The following is a 22397-nucleotide window of genomic DNA, read 5'->3' on the forward strand; positions in this document are numbered from 1 at the left end:
TTCTGCTTACACACACAGACTCTCCCCCCACTTCTTAATCTAAGAAGTATAGCAGCAGGCGAAGTGCCCTCGGCCGAAGTGCCTGGCAGAGGCAAAACAGCTACCTTCTGTTCATGCCAGGTCAAACGAATTTCCCAAAATTTCTGTTAATCATGATATGCACACTCAGATGAGTGTAAAGCAGGGGATCTGTTCCTAGAAAGAGGGACTTATCTCTTTAACCAGAAACACCTCTTTGGCTCACTGCAGTCGCTTAGATATGAACATTTACATACCCATGTTTTGAGACTGTTACCATCCCTAAATACTGTCTCAGTTCCTTGTGAAAATGACAACCCCCAGAGAATATTTCCACCTGTAATGCCCTCCCAGTGAGAGAGGGAGGGCAGGATCCATACTGGGGTCAGAATCTAAGGGGAACAAAAAATGTGGAAGGATTGAAAAGTAGAAATCTAGATGGACGGTATCGTGTAACAGTTAGAAAATTGGGGAGACAGCAGGGGATGAAGAAGGAAGTGTGGTGGATAGGTTGTGACAGAGTGGGAGTGGGATAAAGAGCAATAATGGATGTTATTTTCTGATTAAGATGGTCCGAAACTGGAATGACCTATGAAACTGGCTGAATCGTCTGGGAGACCTCGAGTCCGGGGGGGGGGGCGGCGGCTGGCTGAATCAGATTTAAATGTATAAATGTTATTAGGATAGAAAGAACCAATATCTGAATTTATGGATAATTTTGGGGAATAAATTATAGGCTAAGGGGTGAAATAGATGGTTGGGGAAATGATTTGTGATTTGGAATAATTGGTGAATTATAAGTTTACAGATAGTTGATGTTTATAGATTAGGAATAGTTGAGAGATAATGGAAAAAATGTGTTAAAATGATTTAAGATGTAATATGAAAATTGCTTAAGTTGGATTTAAAAATGGACCCAGTGAGGGGGGAATTGAGGAAGTCTACAATGTCAAGTAAAAATGAAAGATTTGCTGTAATTGATATTTCTTTCTTATGTTTTTTTTGTTTTTGTTTTTGTCTTTTTGTTTTTGTGATTTTTTGTATTCTGTATTATTTTAAAATGAATAAATATTATTTGGAAGAAAAAAAGAGAGAATATTTCCACCTGGAGTAACGTGCCCAGTTCTGCCCCCCCCTAAGGATTTTGGGAAATGGGAGGGGGGGGCGAGATGATCAAGGGTCTAGAAACCAAGCCTTATGAAGGATGGGTTGAGGGCAGTGTTAGAAACTGAGATATGAACGATAGGAGCTAAATGGCACCTTAAACCTAGGTTATGGACACAACAACAGAATGTCTAGGCACGCACGCTTTTTTAATAACAAGAATACAAAGCTGAAAATAAATGAACTGCAGCTAAAATCTTATATTTGTTTTTCACGTAGTCTAGTCCTTCTCCTACCCAGCCCCCTCATATTCATAAGAGGGTCTCTTCTCCAGTCTTCAGAGAGTAGCTGGAAGTGGGGAGGCAGAAAAGGGTCCTCCTTTCCTTCCACTCTGCAGTTTTAATCTGTAATTTTAGGTGCAGAATTGTACCCAGAGCTCAGAAGCTGCTCCCACTAATGAAATTCAGTGTCACAAAATGGGCCTAGAACAATGTGAGTTTCGAACACTGGTTGAGGGAACTGGGTATGTGCAGCCTGCAGAAGAGAAGGTTGAGAGGGGGCATGATAGCCATCTTCAAATATTTAAAAGGCTGCCGCAGGCTATTTTCTACTGCTCCAGAGGGTAGGACCTGAACCAATGGATTCAGATTAAAAGATAGGAGATTCTGGTCAAACATTAAGCATGACTTTCTGACATCAAAAGCTGTTCAACGGTGGAATGGACTACCTCCGAAGGTAGTGGACTCTCCACTGGAGATTTAACAGAGGTTGGATAGTCATCTGTCAGGAATTATTTAACTGTGATTCCTGCATTACAGAGGGTTGGACTAGATGACCCTTAGGGTGCCTCCCAACTCCTATGAATCTATTATAAACCCTATAATACACCACAAATCTATACCCGCAAGCTTCTTGCCTCTACTTGTCTGTGGTATAGTTCAGATAATTCCAAACCATTGTCTGGTATTATGTTGTATTATGTCATGCACTCTCTCAACCTCCTCATGCAATGTTTTCTTCAGGTTACTTCCAGGATTCGGCAAGCTGTAAGTCTGCCTACAAGCCGCTGTGGAGCAGAGGAGGCTATTTTTAATGCACATGTTGTTTAGCTCATCAGTGACCCCATCCTATTTCTCTCTTAGTGTTTTAGCATTTTGCAAGAGACAATGAAGAGCGAAAACAAGCTCTCATCTTCAATGTAAAAGACTAATCATTTTCCTTCTGTGGAAACCTAATGAACTATTTGGGCTCTGTACACACTACACCTTTAAAACACATCTGAAGCACATTTTCCCTCTTCAAAGAATTCTGGGCATTGTAGTTTCCCCCTGACACTGCTACAACTCCCAGCCACCTTGAAACTAGTGCCCAGAATTCTTTAGAGGGGGGGGGAAATGTGCTTTGAATGTACTTGAAAGACATAGTGTGCACTCATAGAATTGTTTCCTTACATAACCCGTTGTTAAAAACTGAACTAGTGTAACACTGAATTATCAAACTATAATGCAACTTACTTGTTTCTGCAGGTGATTCTGTGATCATACAGTGCCCCCACCACAATCTATTGCTCCATATACACATCACTGCTTAGAGTCCTCCTTGCCTATGGTGGTGCTTCTCCTTGCATATACAGAGAGATGCACCTTTCGTCAAAGAAAAGCAGAGAGACACTTAATAGGTAGCCCTGTGCACACAGTAGAGTTCAACAAGGAACTACTGTACCAGGGCCACATGCGTGACACATGCACAAAAATTGCTTTCCTTGCCAACCCATTAACTGCAAGCCTGAAGGAGACAGTTTGGCTATGAAATATTCCCTGGCCTCTTGGATTCAGGCACAAATAAAATCAGGTCTATTTATAGACCCTTTTCTGCAATTACTGCACTCAAAGTAGGTTGTCAACAGATATAAAGGCCTTTGTAGGAGATGGAGCAGGAAATAAAATGCACTATACAGTAAGCAGGCAACTTGAAGGCTGTGGGGTTGCTGTAGCATTTGCAGATACAGGTAAGTCAAAAGCATGTGGGATTCCCTGTAATAAAAAGATCTACACACCTACCTGCCATTCTTGTACTGTGCTGTTGCCAGTCTCAGTAAATTCAAAACGAAACGTCACATACGCTACAGTAGATGATTTGCACAGCAGCCATGTTTCAGAGATCAAATTCTGGCTCAATCAGCCCAGGAGCATCAGCTCCTTCACTCTTCCCCTTTCACGAGCACCAAAGCAATCACACAAACAAGCTTCCTGTTCCGTGTGAGAAGCAAGAACTATTTTTTGGGGGGGGGAAACCAAACCCAGGATTCAACCCTGGTTTAAAGCTTGCTTCCAAACCCTGGCTCCTTTAGAAGCAATTCACTGTTATCTTCCACTTTGTACATAACGGAAGGCTTGTGTTAAACCGGGAAGCTGCAATTGCTTTGCTGTTCATGCAAGCAGAGGAGTGAATGGGTAAATGCAGGTATGTGCCCTGTTGTGCAGTCTCAGGACTCACACCCAAGGGATCGGCTGCCACTCAACTCCTGGGATTGTTCCCTGCCATCCCTCAGTCCCAATTGTACTACCATTATTGTGTAATAGTCTTTAGGGCAAGGTTCATAGCTCAGTGACTGTGCATCTGCTCAGCATGCAGAAGGTGCCATCTCTAGGTAAGGGCTGCTAGTCTGACAATGCTGAGCTAGAAAGGCCAGCCGAGTCTCGTTCAGTGTAAGGCAGGTTCCAATGCTCCTATGTAATCTGGCCATTTGGAGTTTGCAGTGGGTGGCTGGAGATAGTGCGCAAGTGGATGGGGTGGTGGTGGAATCACATGCCTTTCAAAAGAAAATGGATGTCACGAATGATTTTAAAAAATGTGGGTGTTTAAACATTTATTTTATATCTATATATATTTCCACAAAATGTTCACAAAAAAAGTATTCAAACTCAAAAAAGGAATTAGACTTGAGTTGAATACAGAGATGAAATGTACAAGATAAATGAGCAGGCAAAACTTGGAGCTATTTTGTTTTTACTTCAGATTGAAAAAGGCGAACAGTTCAACTGTCCAGTTTAAATAAAAGTTTTGCTTAGACATACAGTGTTTCATGAATACAATGCTGGTAATCTGAGGCAAAGTAAATACCTCAATTTCTCCTTCATGCTTTTTTTTTCTTCGATCTTGTCTTCTGTTAAGAAATATACTGTTTACAAAATGAAACTCGAGCAGTCCAGGAAAAGCTAATTTTCCATTAAAATTTATGAAAACCATAAATTGAGGCAAACCTAAGATTCCCAACGGAATCAAGATTATCTTCCCGCTACCACCACATTAAAATAATCACATGCTTATTGGAACACCAAACTCTGCATCCCGACAGAACATTTGTTTCCAACAATGAGGGTGATTCTTTGAAGAAGAAAAATTAAATAATGATAAAAATAATAACAACAACCCTTCAGTGTGGTTAAGTAATACAGATCGATGTATTACACATTTGTAACAGCGTTTGATAACAGCAGCTAGTAATACTGGATTACTATAATTTAGAATTTGTTCCCAAAGCAGTGAAGGTAGGCCTACACAGTTATAAAACATTTTTTTAAAATTCAAAATAAATACTTTTTAATAATGCATAATGTACTTGCAGCAAATTATAGTAACAAAAATATTGTTGATAAAAACTGATCAGAACAGAATATGGATCTAAAATTGAAAACATTGACAGGTTAACATTCTTTTTCCTTTAAGCTTAGTGTTCTTGAGCATTAGGGTGGGCTAGGTGGTGTTTCCCCCCCTCCATTTCCTTGGAAGTTAAATAAATGCTTTATCATCAAGAGTGTGTGTTTTATTAAGTTTTCAGTGATGACAGTTTTTGGTCGTTTTGCATTATTTTACTTAAAAAGTTTTTGCACTAGGTCAGTGCTTAATTAAAGGTCAAGTTGGTCTGCAATTATAAAAGAAAACACCTAAAAGCTAATATTATTCCTCATAAAAGGATCATCATCATTCTCCAGACTGGATACACTGAACACAGTCTTGCATACTGAAATCACACACACACACACACACACACACTCTCTCTCTCTCTCTCTCTCTCTCTCACACACACACACACAGTCACACAAACACACTTTCCTCTTCAAAGAAAAATGTTACAGTAAAAGTCACTTTACATTCTATCAATTAAAGTGCGCCAAATCCTTTTTGCAAACAATGCAAGTGACTACAAACCTACATGTCCCCATTTTGCATTCATCGCATGAACTTCTTGTCAGTCTTAAAACCCACAGCATGGCTGAGCTTAGGAAATGTTCAAACGTTTTTAAAAGGCGGGGTGGGAGATTTTTTGACAAAGAAGTACTTGGATATGAAAAAGGTTTCAGCTCTTTAGACAGCAATACAAATTTATTTCCATTATTGAAGACTGTTTAATTCTTTAAGAGTGGATTTAAAAAAGGAATGAGATAACAAGGGATTTTTTTTTGCAACTGCCTTAACAGTTCCATTTCTCAAGTTTTTTTTTAAGAAAAAGATACAAAGTTGCAAGGTAAAGGAGGGGAAAAAATGGGGATGAAGGCACAAAAAAAGACATAAGGTTTAGAGGAGGTCCCAAAATGTAGACATCACCAATGAACTTGAGATGTTTTCCTTCATGTAGCAAAGTGCTTCTTTCCCTGTCCCCCCTCAAGTAGCTTGGTTTCCTATCAAATAATAATAATAATAATAACCCCCTAAGGTTTCTGATGAAAACTAACCTGGAATAACCCTTTGCCTGAGAAGATGGCACATCAGAAAGAAGGTGAAGAGTTCATTTTCCACTCGTGCGAGAGGAAATACAAGCTCCGAGTTGACACATGATGCATTTTTACACTTTACAAACAAGTCTTTGCACCCCTGCATCTTATCTGCCTTTTTTCCTTCAGAGAAGCAACATGTACAGACACATAAATGTGCTATTAAATCATTTCAATGCTAACGGGGGGGGGGAAGCACACCACAATTTCTGAGCCATATAACTCACTACGTTGTTCGATGTTCAGCTGACAGTTCAGATTATTATTATTATTATTTTTAAGCTAGTCCTGAGGGAAAAGGAGGGGGGGTGTTTCTACAATTTAAATGCCAATGTTATGTAAAAAGTATTAACAAATCCACTATTACAAATGTCAATTTTCCTATATGGTCATCTATAGATACACAATAAAATGGTAAATATATGCAAAAATAATTTAAAAATTATCATGCGTGAATTTACTCACTCTCCTTTGAACTTTGGGCTTCCCTCAAAATATAATATTTTTTTCACTTTTTTATCCTTTTATTTTAGTTCATTACCAACCCCTTAAACACACTGAATACTATCCCCCCCCCCTTACAGGTCAGCATAAAAGCTGATGGGAAATATTTATTTTACATTCAAGCCTTTATATCCTAAACAACCCTGTGGTAGCATATAACTCGCCACATAAGTGGCCTTTTGCTGCTTCCTCCCTCCCTCCCCCTTTGCCTTTATCAGTCTTCATGATCTGTTCCGTGGCGAGCTGGAAAAAATAAAAACTAAAATGCGTTGCTAATCAACGTTCCCATAGTCTTTTGAGACTCCAGATGAGGTCTGGGGATTCACTGTCCCAACTTACTCTTGTAGCATGAGAGAGATCATTGCACACAGAAGAACAGTCAAAATTGTCAGATAGGAGAACTATCTACAAAGGTCTGGAAGGACCACGTCCCTCTTGTGTTTCCTCTTTTTGCCGTGGAAATACTGGTGTGATTTGCTGCCTTGGTGCTGCTTGTTCATGACCGAGGTGCCATGGCTTGAATTTGCTGGACCTTGGAAGCCTTTGTTGGAAGAAGTGCGGAATAACCTCGTGGAGCCGTGCTGCAAAGGAGAAGACGAGAAAGCCAGCGTGAGCACCCTCGCTACGTACAGGTCGTTTGCTCTCACAACACATGAGCCACAGTTACATGAGCAGAGAGGCAAGCAGCCCATGGCACTTCCACACGAGGAATGAAGTCACATACAGATCAGGAAGGTTTATGTCAAGTTTCCAGGGCTACTCCAAACTAGCAGCTGCTAGCAACTTTATAATTAATCTTGCATTGTAAGGTACATGTGGAATCTCAACAGATTTCTCACCCTTCAGGGGGTATAGAGAACCTCTTTGAATGCACCTCAACTACTTGCCATCCATCCAAGTTGGGGGCGAAGGACAATTTGCCACAACATGCCTTTTCTTGAACTACTGACCGATTGTTAAAAGTGATGCCTAACATTTTGGCTTTTTTGGAGTTTTCAAAATCTCAGCACTATTGTGCAACTACTCCAATCATGTTAAAAAGGAAGAAAAGCACATCCACGGTTTAAAGATAAAATGGCGCAGCACGGACAGGAAAGATGCAAAGGGCAGTGTTTTTCAATCCCTTTTGAATAATTTCTAGAAAATGCATTTTCATTTCTGTGCTATTGCACCATCAAATATTTTAATAAATATAGGCTCATAAGCAGTAATTAAAATAGCTACTTAATTTTAAAAAATACACATCTAAAATGATGTTCACTGGAAAGATAATCATAGAGTTGGAAGGGACCCCCTAGGGTCATCTAGTTCAACCCCCTGCAATGCAGGAATCTCAATGAAGGTATGCTGTGGTACAGATGAATGGCAATAGCCTCACCCTCCTAATGCACCACTGCACTTGTCAAAACAACGCCTCTAAAAACACACACACAATAGCTCTAAGGTGATCTACACCTGTGGAGACTGTGTTACTGTTCCATTGCTCCCAAAAGATGTTTGTTTCTCTGTGGCCTAGGAAAAAACTGAAGAAGCAAATAAGGCAACCATTTCAGGATGTTACACAGGTACCCCATAAAAAGTATGTGAACACATCATAATGATTCACAGCATACACGTAGAACATTCTATGTCAGGTGCTAATGACTTACAATAGCTAAGCTTTTAAAGTTTTAAATTTTGCACTATTTTTTATCTTAGGTTTCAAATGGGTGTTGCTCTGGACAGGCATTTGCTCAGAACGATGGCCTAAAAGTACTGTAGAATAATAATAATTTACTGTAAACTCTTGGTGCAGATGTACCCCAGAACACAAAAAATTACTTCTCCACATTTCTTTGGTGACCGCTGAAACCCCTTTTATAGATCCTTTTCCTATTGCTGGAGAAGTCTTATTTTAGCAGCCTCCTCATTACCATCCATCTCTGAAGAGGTAGGGGGGAGGGGGAAGAGACCCATCCCTCCAGATTTCAACCTCAAGGGAAAATATGCCAGCTTGTGTAAGTCTGGGGTTACAGAATTTCTGCAAGCAACAAAATGCTGTACTGAAATCCCAGGCGGGGTGGGGATGCCACTTAAGGATAATAATGCTGGTAGTGGAAGAAGGAAGGGGACCAAGGTGATTGAGCCCAATGCCCTACCAACCTGGGACTTGTTTACAACACTGGATGCATTCACTGTTTGGCCACTTGGTATTTTCCCACTCAACTGCGTGGATCCCAGTGATATGTCCTGAGTAGCCATTCTGTTTGCTGTAGTTTGGCGGCAGCCCAGCTGTTTAGAGGTTTTGCATGGTGTTCCATCAGACTCCTGTTGGGAAACAGGCATCAGCAGGAACATGTCAGTTATGGGGAAAGACAGGAGAGGCCATTGCTTTTCAGATGGTCAGCACCTTCAAAACTACAACCAGGTAAGGGACTACTGCTCTCAAAAATATGACGTGATAAGGGCCGTTTATTGCTCCCAGATCCAGTGACTTATCAGAATCACATTTGTACCGAGGGAATGTTCCCAAATCACATTTCATGTATGTACTATGCAAATATTCTTCACAAAAATGAGCTTTTAAAATGCTGGATTGATGCAAGCATCCATCTAATTATTTTAGACCCACCAACAGCTGCATAAAATGCAACACTTTCCTGCCTTTTCTTTATGTAACTAGCTTTTATCGTGTTAGAGAGGCGTAAGGAATTAGCTCTTTTTGCATTTTCTGTATATAATCTGCTTCTATGAAAGCCATGAGGCTAGAGGAGAGAGAGCTCTTTAAGATAATCCCAACTCATACACCGTTTCCCCTCTTTTTAATTATCTCAGAGGCTAATGCAGGTCTGGCAAATATTTGCTGTCCTGATAGTTTTGGCTCATGTCTGCCACCAGGAATACCTAAGGAAGCAGGTCCTATACAAACATAAATTTCTTTCATATCCTACAAATGCCAATAAACTTTCCAGGAAAACCAGATCTAGACGGCTAGGCCTGCACAACTACCAACCCACCAGCAACGTATTAAGGGCCGCTGGGAGCTTCAGCATCCATTGGGTTGTTTTTTTGTCCCAGGCAGTAAATGCTGGAGAATCACCTAGTCCCTGTTGGGCTGCCATACAGAGCTGGTGAGCTATATGCCTTGCAAGTTACAAGTGCAGCTGTACAAGCACATGCTGCTTATATCAAACCCAAAAGACAGAAACCAAAAGCATCATATCGGAACCAGATTGAGAAGTACAAGCATCACAGTCCAGAAACGCTGAGTGTGTGCAAGGGTACACCAGGGAATCCTGACAATTGCCTAATTATTGTGAACATTCACTATTGTGTGAGTAGCAGGGGAAAGTATATCCGTTTCTGGACATTTTAAACTTCATTGTGTGGTTTTTGGAATTCCCATGTGAACAATCGACGCTCACCAAATTTTAGGGCATCCACTGTAACTAACGTGTATTGTTTCTAAGAACATAAAATAGAAAAGCAAGTATTGCCATAATCTCTGGGCTGCATAAACAAAGGTGCTGCTTTAAAGTATGCTTAGAGGTTGCTTCCTCTGTATGGTTTCGTTTCATTTTAAAACTTATGTTCCCTGAAGATCAGACTCTTATAAACCCCGGCCTCACTAACCTCCCTCTGCACTCTTCTCAGAGGACTGCCACGTTCCATCTCCCACTGCCTTGGAGGTTTAGGTGGCTGGAACTGGCAGAATGGCGTTTTTGACTATGGCATCCAGATTTCAGAACTTCTTCTGAGGAAGGCAGACTACTAGCCTCTCTGCCTTGGCTTTTTATTAATCCGCTACATGATTTTCTGTTTTGCCAAACTTTTGAACTGTCCTATGCTTTTTTGCCCCTCTCACAGGTTTGTATCTCATTTCTTAATTATGTCTTGTTTTAATTGATAATGTAAGCACAGCCTTTGGGAGCTAAAAGATAAGAATGAGTTTATAACTGAATGCAAGCAAATATGCTTTTGCAACTCTTCATAATTTTGTTTCGTTTTTGAACTGTTTGCTATAAGGATACTGTTTGAGGCAAGGAAAATTCAAAGCTGCCCATCCCCAAATACACAAAACAACTCTGTGGTGGTGGGAGGGGTTTTTCCTGAGCAAAGCAGTTTGATTCTGTCTTTCTTTGCATGAAGACACAAAGCAGCAAAGAGAAGAAAAAAATACTACCTTATATTCCTGCATATAAGACGACTGGGTGTATAAGATGACCCCCCAACTTTTCCAGTTAAAATATAGAGTTTGGGATATACTCGCCATGTAAGAAATACGACCCAGCGTAGAAGACGACCCCCGACTTTTGAGAAGATTTTCCTGGACTAAAAAGTAGTCCTATACGCAGGAATATACAGTACTATTTAAAAAAGACTATTAGCACAATACAAAACAGACAGAAGGAATAAATTATCCAATTGTGAAATATTTAACTAAAATGTCCCTTGAGCCAGGGCTGTCTTTAGAGCCCATTTAAAAACTGCTGTTCCTGGAGGGGTGGGCACATTTCTATGGGGAAGCCATTGTATAACCTGGATGCCACAATTTTAAAAGGTCATTTTTCTTGCTCCCATTAATTGAACTTCTGCCAGCGGTGGTACCACAAGGGGGACCTCAGAAAATGAGCAATGTTTCTGAATGGGTTCATATGGGAAAAGGCAATTCCCAAGATACCCTGGCAACTTAGGTTTTTATTTTAAAAGACCAGAGCCACAGCATTTCAAACTGAGCCCGGAAACAGTGGCCAATGAAGACAACACAAGATCTGCGTAATATAGCTCTAGACAATAGTTTGGCTGCTGTATTCCGGACCAGCTGGGGTAACTACACTGCTTCAAGGGAAGCTAGTGTGCATTACAATAATCCAATGGGACAGTGACCAGGGCATGATACTTACTACGTCGCTGGAGCTGGAGAGTGTAGAAGATGACGATGATAAAGGGCCTGATGAAGAATTTGATGAGTGTTTGCTTGGTGTCTCTGTTTTACTTCTAGGTTTCCCTAGTGATTCATTCTCTTCGGAAAGATTATTGTTGCATTTGTCCAACTGCTGGTTGTCTATCAAGGTCACCCCATTACCTGATACAAAGTGCAGAATAGTGAGCACAGAACAAGCATTCTTTCACAACAACGAAGTTGCTCACAACAGTATAGAGAGTTTTGGGTTCCGGGGAACATGTGGTGTCCAGCCCCACCCAGCATGGTGAATAGTCTGGGGGAGAATGTACACCAGCAGCATAAGGGTTCCCCACCCCAAGTGTTAGATAAACACACACTGTGCTCCCCTCTCAGCCAAACAATGGGTTGTAAAGAAAACCAGTTTCCACTTTTGCATCATGGAACATAACTGCTTGCAGCTGAGATGCATCTACTGCAAAAATGACATGCAAGACGGGTTTAATTTGTTTCAAAGCCCTGGATGACAATAGGTGTTAAATGGCATTCAGGGCAGCAAGCCAGTCATACCTGTGACCATGGCTTTTAACCAAATAAGTCTGTCATGTCTATGTACTACTGAAACCCGTGTTAACACAATGAACACAACTAATGTAGATCTGTTACTCCCCAAGGGATTTCTTCATTACTAACTTTAGCTATACTGGGGGTATTTAGTTGAATCCAGTTAAGTTTCTCTAAAAAATTGTAGGTAATTATCCAAGCGTTGGTCCGATCTAATTTTGCTTCATCCTAACAGAGCTTCTGCAAGGCAGGGCAGATTAATAAGATTTGCTACATTAATGACACACCAAGGTTGGCATAGCATAACTGAAAGAGGGTGTCATGATGAAAAGCTAAGTGAAATGTTGTGGTTTTAAACTTTAGAACTTGGGAGCATTTTTGTTGGTTGTACAGTGCTTTTGAGCTTTTGGGAAAGTCGCATAAAGTATTTATGGGTGCTAATAAATGACGTTAACAAAGAATGCTGTCAGAGACACAGTGCTCCAAGTGCCTATTACAGACATGGATCTTTTCAGTTAATGCTATGTCAAAAGAATTTGCTAAAACTTCTGTTAAAATCCATGATTTGCACAAACAACTCTTTGGTAGAGTGGTTCTCTATAACACATATACTACTCCTGGGAGGAAGACATTATCTCACACTCCTCAGAGACTCATGTTTTGACCCATGCTATATAGAACAGGGACTCTCTGTCAAGGTATAGTTACGATCATTTATCTCAATTCATTAAGAATTTCACCATTTTTGTTTTTATTCCTCAGTTTTTTGCATTGAAATAGTCAGCTATCAAATAACCTTTCTGGTCTCTCTGGACCAGGCATCCCCAAACTCGGCCCTCCAGATGTTTTGGGACTACAACTCCCATCATCCCTAGCTAACAGGACCAGTGGTCAGGGATGATGGGAATTGTAGTCCCAAAACATCTAGAGGGCCGAGTTTGGGGGTGTCTGCTCTGGACCATGACTTTTCTTTTCCTTGCAGGCTTCTCCACCCTGCTTCTCTGTGTCCATCAGCGCAATCTTATGCACATTTATTCAGAAGCAAACTCCATTATATCTAGAAAGTGTGTTTAGAACTGGGGCCTAGGTCTATATCAATAAAACAAATCAACATTTGCTGAATAGGAGTGCTTAGTAAATTGCCTGCAACAGTTCTTTCATCCCTCCAGTGCATCCCAACAACATGTTTTCTTAGAAACAACTCCTGTGTTCAGTGGGGCTTATTTTTAAGTAAATGGGCACAGGATATCAGCCACAGGCGGTTTGAAAAGCATGGTCAACTGCACTTCTTTCAGCTATCTTTGACACTGTAGTTTCTCCTCTACCTCCTGTTTTCTGCTTTCAATATATCGTAGTCTGGATCATCAGAGTCTGCATGCTTCCATACAGGCTTTATGCTGTTCAGAATATCTGGGAATAGCAGGCCTTGATTTAGTGAGTGGCCAATTTAAGATTATGCAGCTTTGGTTTTCGTTTTGACTCAACCATTCTAAGTGTTATGACAACAGAAGGGATTATGCCCAGATCAAGCCTTTAACAGATTCTGCTGTTAACATTTCAGTCTGCAACTCATGAGGGTTAACAAACTTGTTTTAAAATGAGAACTCCCAACTACAGTATGTCATACTCAAGTAGACGCACTGAAACAAATGGACTTAAATCACATCCACTGACTTCAGTAAGCCTACTCTTGAGAAAAAAATCTGCCAGATACAACCCAAAGTATCTTATACTGCTTATGAAACTTCCACAGCCTATATTCTATTCTCTTTGAGAGTGTCACTAGAGTATTTATTACTCCCTGGGTTCTTTCTACCAAAGTAGTCAGTTATCAGGTCAACTTTTTTTCCTCTTGATCATAAACCTATGCTTGTGGGCTTCTTGCCTCTGCTTTTCTGTATCTGTCCATGCAATCTTATATATGTTTACTAAGAAGCAAGCTTCATTACGGCTGAAGCTTTTTGTGCCAATGTCCATAATGCAAATCAAACATTATTGAATAGGAAGAAGCTTTTATACCTATATTACAGGGTTCTCTGCTAGGATCTAAAGTGAACTTTTGGCTGCAAGGGTTTTGCAAGCCTACATATAGGAAAATCTTACCATTGCATGACGTCTCTGTGCTATTCTGCATTCCCCATTGCTTTGATATCCAGTCTCTGTATGTTGCAACTTCCTGTGTTACTCTGATAATTCTTCCCAATATACTGTGAACATTTTAAGAGAAAGAAAAGGTTAACTGGATTTTAAAAGGGGGGGGGGGAGAGTGACACCACTAATGGATCCAACTTGGGACATATGTTTACCTTTCACTTTCATTGTTGGGATAATATTTAGCTATTGGCGATACTGCATGGCTCAGAACAACATATGCATAATCAAAGGCCTGTTTCACTTGCATGGCACCATAAGAACTCCTGCCAACATCATTACCTTAAAAAAAAAGAAAACAACCATTAGGGTGATTGTAACAGGCAAACATTTTCTCTGAATATAATATGATTTTACACTGCAAAAAGGAAATTAGTCCCAACAAAACAAGGTAATTTACCAATCAACTGGGATCTAAATATCCCAATAATACAAAAAAGTAATAAGCAATTTTATTACAGCAACTTTTATATCACAAATATAAAAAGTCAAAAACATAACCTGAAATTATTCAACTCAATAAAATAATCCCAAATGTTTTTTGACTTTATGGTCTTCCTCAGTGATCCCTAAAGTGAGGGATATACATATACAGAGAGATAATTCATCAGCTTTTTGCTTTTCAGCTTCTACTGTACAAGTTGCAGCTATGGCATGGCAATATATTAAAACTGCTGGATCAATATGTTACACACACAATATATATCTATTTGCAAATTTCACACATTATACACATAGAGAGAGCATGTGTGTATGTATGTATGTATACAAATACGTGAGCATGTGTATATAAGGTGGGTCACTTTTAGACATACTGTATGTGCTATTACTTTTGGCTTATGTATACGGTATATATATTACTCAACTCAGTAAAATAAACTCAGACACATTTTGGTCTTATGGTCATCCTCAACAATAGAATTTCTCCATAGAAACTGTTTACTTTCCTATGGCCTAATGAAAAGCCCAAATACCTGGTTGCAGTGGGTCTTCAATATACAACATTGATGGTCTATAGCCATCTAGCATATTCTTTTGCACTTCATCCTTAGCCACATATGAGCCACCGTCCTTTATTCGGATTCCTGTTTTCAGGTAGTTGAAATGACGCCCATATAATTCAAAAAATTCTATTAAAAGCACACCGTAATTGGCGTTGGGGGTACAAGCATCTTCTCTGGGATGTAGCTATTGGGGGGGAAACAAAACAAAAAATGATTTACAAAAAATCTCCAGATTCCTTTAAAATCCATGTAAACACTCAACTCACTAGTGAATTAAAGAATCAACCATTTTAATAGCTGGCTCGGGGGGAAAACACAAAAAGCTTTTGCACATATCCCATCATTATTATTTCCAATTATTTCCAATGCAAAATGCCCCAAGTCTTCCACTCAGACTCTGTGGGTGTGTCTGGGCAAGTCATTGCCTTACTCTGCCCCAAATCTATAAAATAGAACGAACGCATGATCAACCTTCACAGGATTCTTTTGAAGGAGGAATGAAACGGAAAGTAGCAACACACACACTTAACACACGAAGAAGACCTAACCAGATTGTGAGTGAAGCACACTGAATAGTGAGTGAGCTGAAGTTGGGACCTGGGATATGCAAAACCAGACTACAAACTTGTCAATATTCTACATATCTGGACAGGCTTGCCTAAACAAAAACAAAAAAATTAGCAAGCATGCTGAAAGGAGTGCAGTGAAAACACCTGCCAGATGTCAGTAGGAAGGGAGTTCCAAATTGTTAAGTGTTGCCACAATAAAAGATCGATTTCTTACAAAATGCGGAACAAGAATTATGTGGCACCCGTAACAGTGGCAGTTCTGCAGATCAAAGTAGTAGAATGGGCGTATCTGGGGTGAGGCTACCTCACCACATTGTTCTGATATTATCACACTGATCTTCCTCCTCTGTCTTCATCCCTCCACACCCTTCCCTGTATGTGTCTTTGCCTTTTTAGTTTGCAGATAAAAATATCCCCAAAACACCTGGCAGAAATGCTATACAAAACAATTCAAAGCAAATAATAAGTTTAAACAATTGTGAATGTTTTAGAATTGCTATTACTAAAGCAGTGCTCATTCTACTCCAGAGCTATTCTGCTACCCCAAATTTTTTTAACTGCAGTACTAGTTACCATACTATGTTTCGTTATATGCAATTTTTATAGTAATTATTTTATTACGGCCAATGGGCGGACTACAATGTTGTGTGCCCTAAAGTGATATTACACTTAAAAGAAGGGAAAGGCCATTCAGGACCTAGCACATAATAATTCCTCCCAACTTACCTGGAGAAAACTGACGGCCATTAAAAAAAGACTATAAGATCCAATTCCACCTGTAAACACTTCATTCAGGTCCCTCTGCAACAAGAACTGTTTCAATACTAAAACTAGATATGGCAATACAGGATATTTCTGTGGGAGAAAAAGGAGATGGGAATTAGACTTCCATTTATTCCACAAAGATATTTACAGCTTAATAGGTGAACTGTCACTCAGTGTCATACCTTGCAAGAGAAAAGGGGACTGCCAACTTATTTGCTGATTTGCTACTTGCTGAAACAACAGATAATGGACTAGCATGACTAGTGGACGAGCCTGTATGGTTCCTTTTCTAAATTCCTTCTCACACTGAACTTTAACTTCCAGTTTGCTAACAAAATGTGAAATCAGCCTTCATACTTATTGCCCTAAGCCACCTTACAGGCACTCTCAGACGCACCATAAAAATGTACAACCTGTTGGTTGTCTGTCTAACAACAAACAAAACTCCTCTGGAATCTCATCCAATGCTAAAGGTATAAGACTTTTCTATACTGGAAATAGTATGAGATAACAAACGCTTGCATTAATTGTACAATAAGCTTTCAAATTTGGTAATAAGTAATAATATAACCTGGAAGACTGCTCAAAAAGTCTACTTTAGAAATGCTAACTGGGGAGAGACAGAGACAGATCCACACATATCCTCTGGTGCCACCTAGTGATATAATAATTAAAAACAAGAGCAACACCATTCAGGGTCAGGTGTCCTGTCTTGGGAGACAATGGAGTGTGCCTCCGGGGGTGAAGTCCCCCGGGCGCAAGCTTGAGCAGTGTGCAAGGAGGTCCTGGGCAGCCCAGATGATAAGACCCCCCTCTCAGCCTTGCTGAAGTGGTCCAAATGAAAGTAGAGCAATACATTTGGCACCAGCTTAGCTGCAGGTGTTGCTGGAAGGAGGCGGACAAGGCGCCATTCAAACATCTTAGGGACTCTACTCCAGATTTGTGTAGGGTCTACTCCTTAGCTTTTTCTTCTCCCAAAGATATCCCACAAGGCAGTGGAGGTTTAGGATCAGAGCTGTCCTTCTCCTAGATGGGCTACCTTCCCAGGCTGACAAGCCCCACCTGCCCCTCTCATAGGACTCTACCACCATTCTTAGTGGCCCCGGGGTGCTAAGGACCACTTCGACAAACAAAAACCTAACACTTCCATTTCTATTCTTTTGCGAATAGCCTTGGTATGCAGGCAGGTTCAACTTGGTTGTAGTTGCAGGACTGCCCGTCCCGTTTCGCCACCTGAGGCGAAACAGAAATGTGCCAACTTCTGCCCCCTGCTGCTGCCACTCTGCCCATCCCACCATTCTGCTGCTGTCAGAATGCCCCCCCCCTTTACAAAACTCATTGAGATGAGGGGGTGTTTTCCCAGGGGTGGGGAAGATAAGCAGCAATGCACCAGAACGCCTCCCTCTTCCCGAAACTGTGCGGGGGGGGGGAGTTCCGGTGGCAGCAAAAAGGGTGGGGTGGATGGGGTGCAACTGCTTGAGGTTTTGCCACCTGAGGTGGCTGCTTCACCCTGCTTCATGGGCAGGCCAGGCCTGACCCCAGGACCACCATCCCTTCCATACAACTTCTCACAGGCTCTGATTAAGTCCATTTCCCATTTCAAGGCTTCTTTTTCACCAGAATACAGATCACACTGTACCAGAGCTGTCAAACTTAGGAGAAGCTTTTGGGAGACAACATGATGTAGGAAGGCCTGGAGAAAGGTAGGCGGATTGCAAGAGCTTCTACTAGAGCAAATCCACCATTGGAGATAGCCTATATAAATGCTTTGGTCCTCTCAATTGTTTCATTGTTTTCACTCTTTTAAACACAGTTGGGATGAGGTTTTCTAGCAGCAGCCTTCTTCAACCTGATGGTCTCCAGATTTTATTGGACTGCACAGTTTCATCTATGCCAACCACTGGCCAGGCTTGAGTCCAACAACATATGGACACCATCAGAAATACAAACAATGTATTTTTTTAAGAAACGGAGTGAGGAGGAACAACTTGAATTTTCAAGAACGTGCCTCAAATCTCCTGTTGCCTACACCTCTTGAAGCTTAGCCATGGCCTCAGCTACACTGGCAAAGAAAAAGCACTTTATATGCATTGTTTGTGCATTCTAACACTGTGACACCAGAAGGCGCTGTGGAGTTCTGTTTTTGCTCACCCAATTTCTCATACAAAGTTTGCAACGCATTTTACTGAAACACTTCTTTAATGTGTCTAGATCCAGCCCATGTTTCCATGTATCAACTAACCTTGATAAAATCTCTGATGAGAAGAGCAGCTTTTACCCCATTCTGTACATTAAAACTGATATCAACCTTTACTTCAGTGAAGGAATCAGTCAGTTTAATTATAGGGACCTGAGGAAAAAGCAAAACAACACATTTATCTCAAAGAGTGAACTCTCTTTCTCCGATACACTTATTGTTAGACAAGGACAGCACACACTTAAAATTAAAACAAAACGATCTTCACAGAGCTCAGCCTTTTGCTACATACAAGAGGTCCTTTATACAACCATGGAGGGATGCAACAGTACTCCAATCACAAAGCAGTTGCTTTTCAGTCATGAACAGGCAGCAGGGGGAGATAGGAGGCCACAGAATAAAGCTATTCTTCACATAAGAAGCAAGCCATTCACATCCCAGAGGTGCTTCTCATGTTACTTCAGAAAGAAAATGTGGCTTTATCATCAGGAGCTGAATTCACATGTAAGGATTCAAGGAAATATCATTGCAAAAAGCAATAGCAACTAGACTCAAATTCATAGCGCTAAAGTCCATCAAGGATTTGAAATTCATCTCTAATATTTTTTTAAAAGTCTAGATTATTTGGCTAACTAACTGTTTACTGAGACCAGTAACTGTTGACTGAGACCAGAATGCAACAACACTTGTGACCAGAGGCTTGAGGATGCCCTTTGAAACCACTTTTTCTTTGTTGAACTGCAGACCACCAATGACAACAACCCCCAATGTGGTGTTCCCAAACTGTTTTTGGCAGTGGTTCTGCTGTGCAGAATGATGTGTTTTGGGGAAATGCAAACCCAAAGCTCCTTTGGGCATGCACAACCAGTTGTGTGGTTCTCTGGATTCTGGCGCAAGAACAGTAATAAAGCAAGGATGGCTTCTTTTAAAGGATGCAAATTGTCCCACTGGCAACATTTGCAGTAACTGTGTGCCCATGAAAAAGATTCATGGTTTGTGTTCTTCAGCCTCCCCCATAGTTGTTTTGCTGAGGATGAGAACCTTCCTTACCAAGCCCATTCTTACTCTATTGCCCCTTCCTCAATCTTTTGGGCTTATTTGCATGTGTGAGGACCCACTTCTAACAGATACAGATAATTTAAAAAGCAACAGCAATCAACAATAATTTATTGACTCGGCTTGCAACTTTCAGAGATCAAGGGCAGCTGTACAGTACAAAGTTCCTTTAGTGTATTTCTTTTTTCTTTTTTCTTTTTGTTAAAGAATACCCAATTTTAGTAAAGCATAGAGACGGAGAAAACTTACAGTTGCTTTGTCCAAAACCTTTACTGAACCTTCATCTGCCACGTTGTGTTTCCTGAGAGCCTCTTCCAGGGTCCAAAGCGGCAGCGTCTCCCATTTCCCAAACACAACTAAGTCTATATCACTGAAATCAAGAGGCAGCAAATTAATAGAGGATTCTCTATGAGGTAAATTCAGAAAGACCTTTCTTTTTAATCACAGAACTGTGATTAAATTTGACACAAAGCTTTTCTAGGGCAGGGATCGAAAATCTTGTTCATGCCATGTATTTCTGAAGTTCACACTCCTGCGTGAACAGAAGTGACTCAAAGCACTTTTCTTGCCAGTGAGAGTTCGAGAAACGGCCACCTCCTAATATACAAACTCATATCCCTGGCAGTTTGGTGGCTTATGGCTCTGAAGTCCCCAAGTCTCAGGCAAATATCTCCCAGCTCATAGGTTATGAGGAAATCTGTAGGAACAGAGAGTTTCTCAGCTGCAGGATCCAAGATAGGGTGGGGCGGGAAACACACTATGACTCCTTGAACCACAGCCACAGAGGCGATAAAACTAAGTGTGCAGGGGAATGTACAAAATCATAACCACAGCAAAGGCACAGCATGACACAAATAGCTCCGACATAGATAACCCACCCCCTGTGCCATCCTACAGAATTTGGGACCAAGTACCTGAAATACCACCATTACCCAAGTGAACCTTCTGGGGTCATTCTCTGAATCCCCCTGTCTTCAGATATAAAGCAATTATCAACTGCAGGAAAGGGCCCTTTCTGTGGCAGATTCTCATCTATGGAATTCCCTCTACAGGAGCTTTGCCTGGAGCCTTCACTGTTACCATTAAAATACCAGGCTGAGTACATCCTACCTACTTGAACTTTAAACTCACATCCATTGCTTTTAATGGTTTCATTTTGCTACTTCTACCCTGTGTTGATTCTTTTCTGACACCGCTGTTATTGTTTGTTTTTGGATTTTTTTTTATTGTGATTTTAAACTTTAAACCGCTCCAAGGAGTTTTACAGTTGAAATGTGGGTTAGAAGCATCTATAAATCAGTTTATCCTCCAGACTAAATGCATCACCAGCCCGGTGTCAGAACACAGTAGGTGGCCAGGTAGGTAAGCAGGTAGGTATTTTATTGCACAGCATCATCTAGGTCAAATACTAAATGACAGTTCAAGCAGCTGTCTCTGAAGTGCCTACTCAGGGCATTGTCTGACAGAAGCTGCCCTGTGGAAAGGAGTGAGAGACAGTAATGGAGGCATGCAAATATACCAACCAATGCCTACTCCAAGTAGACCGTCCCTTCTCTCCACAGGATCACAAAATGTCCTGCTGAAGCAAACAGGAGATTGAGGGAACTAGACAAAAGGTAAACCGGGTGTCTGCTCCAGCTTCAATAAATCTTACTGTGGTTTTATTATTGTATTCTGACTGTACTTGCAAGTCACATTGGCCAGATTTCCTTTGGTAAATGTTGGAAATACCTAATTAGAAACAATAATTTATAAACATGCAGGACTATCTTTTGTCAGCAGCCAGGTCAGTAAAGGGAAAGTGATATTGACAGCGACTTTGACTCCCCTGAACTTCAAATTTGCTTTCCGGTGAAATTATATAACTTTTCATCTCCATAACATCAAAACAGCTGTTATGCAATTTCAGTATGACTTACAAGTTAAATATAAGCAGGGAGGGGGAAATGTGATATTCAGTGTAAGAATAACGGGCAATTAAAGACTACTAACCTTGTAGGTAAATATAAACCAGTCTTAAAACTTCCAAATATCTGTACCTGGAGAGAAAAAACATGCAAGTAGGAAGTTAAAATCCTTCACCAAAAACATATGGAGAAAATATTAACATTGAACGTGCCTGCCCTCAACTGGCAGACTTTGGAAAAGCTTGAAGAATAATATAAGGCATGAGTTTGAACTCTGAATATTCAACACCATAGCAGCTAACTGCCAATTCTAAAAAGCAATGTTATTAAGTAAGCACTTTAACAGAATTATTTCAAAACTAGATAACTGTTATATTCCAGATTCAGGTAGGTAGCCAGGTTGGTCTGACACAGTCAAAATATATAAAAATATATTTAAAAAATGTCCAGTAGCACCTTAGAGACCAACTAAGTTTGTTCTTGGTACAGTATAAGCTTTCGGGTGTATACACACTTCTTCAGATACATTGAAACAGAAGTCACCAGACCATTATATATAGTGGGAGGGTGGGGTGGGGTTTTTCTCAGGAGGGTAGTAGGAGATGGGTGATTGACTCAATGGGTATGGTAAACCTGTTGACGACTGTTAACGACTGCAATTAGTCCTACAGGAAAAAGCAAGGGATAGTATGCAGATGATTAGCATATGTAATGAGTCAGGAATCCAATATCTCTATTAAGACCAGGTCTCTCCATAGTTTTCTGTTTAGTGGTAAATCGTAATCCTTTCTGTTTCTGTGTATCTGAAGAAGTGTGCATGCACACGAAAGCTTATACCAAGAACAAACTTAGTTGGTCTCTAAGGTGCTACTGGACAATTTTGTTATATTCCAAATACCAC

General features: G+C 40.6%; 1 protein-coding gene across 2 annotated transcripts in view; it reads right to left on the reverse strand.

Annotated features, from left to right (window-relative positions):
* Window positions 1-699: 699 nt before the first annotated feature.
* The window catches only part of TENT4B (terminal nucleotidyltransferase 4B), a 51904-nt gene continuing 30206 nt past the window's right edge, over window positions 700-22397 (reverse strand). The window contains exons 3-12 of one of the 2 annotated variants that reach the window (XM_060276090.1): window positions 21582-21628; window positions 19839-19959; window positions 18579-18686; window positions 16298-16426; window positions 14973-15186; window positions 14154-14280; window positions 13951-14054; window positions 11285-11466; window positions 8544-8708; window positions 703-6982 (exon numbers count right to left, since the gene is read on the reverse strand). In XM_060276090.1, the coding sequence (XP_060132073.1) occupies window positions 6803-6982; window positions 8544-8708; window positions 11285-11466; window positions 13951-14054; window positions 14154-14280; window positions 14973-15186; window positions 16298-16426; window positions 18579-18686; window positions 19839-19959; window positions 21582-21628 (1377 nt within the window). In that variant the 3' untranslated portion in view covers window positions 703-6802. Of the gene's footprint in view, window positions 6983-8543; window positions 8709-11284; window positions 11467-13950; window positions 14055-14153; window positions 14281-14972; window positions 15187-16297; window positions 16427-18578; window positions 18687-19838; window positions 19960-21581; window positions 21629-22397 lie in introns of both variants that reach the window. The other variant, XM_060276091.1, reaches the window with a different exon arrangement.

The sequence above is a fragment of the Zootoca vivipara genome, chromosome 6, assembly GCF_963506605.1.
Source record: "Zootoca vivipara chromosome 6, rZooViv1.1, whole genome shotgun sequence".
Lineage (NCBI taxonomy): Eukaryota > Metazoa > Chordata > Lepidosauria > Squamata > Lacertidae > Zootoca > Zootoca vivipara.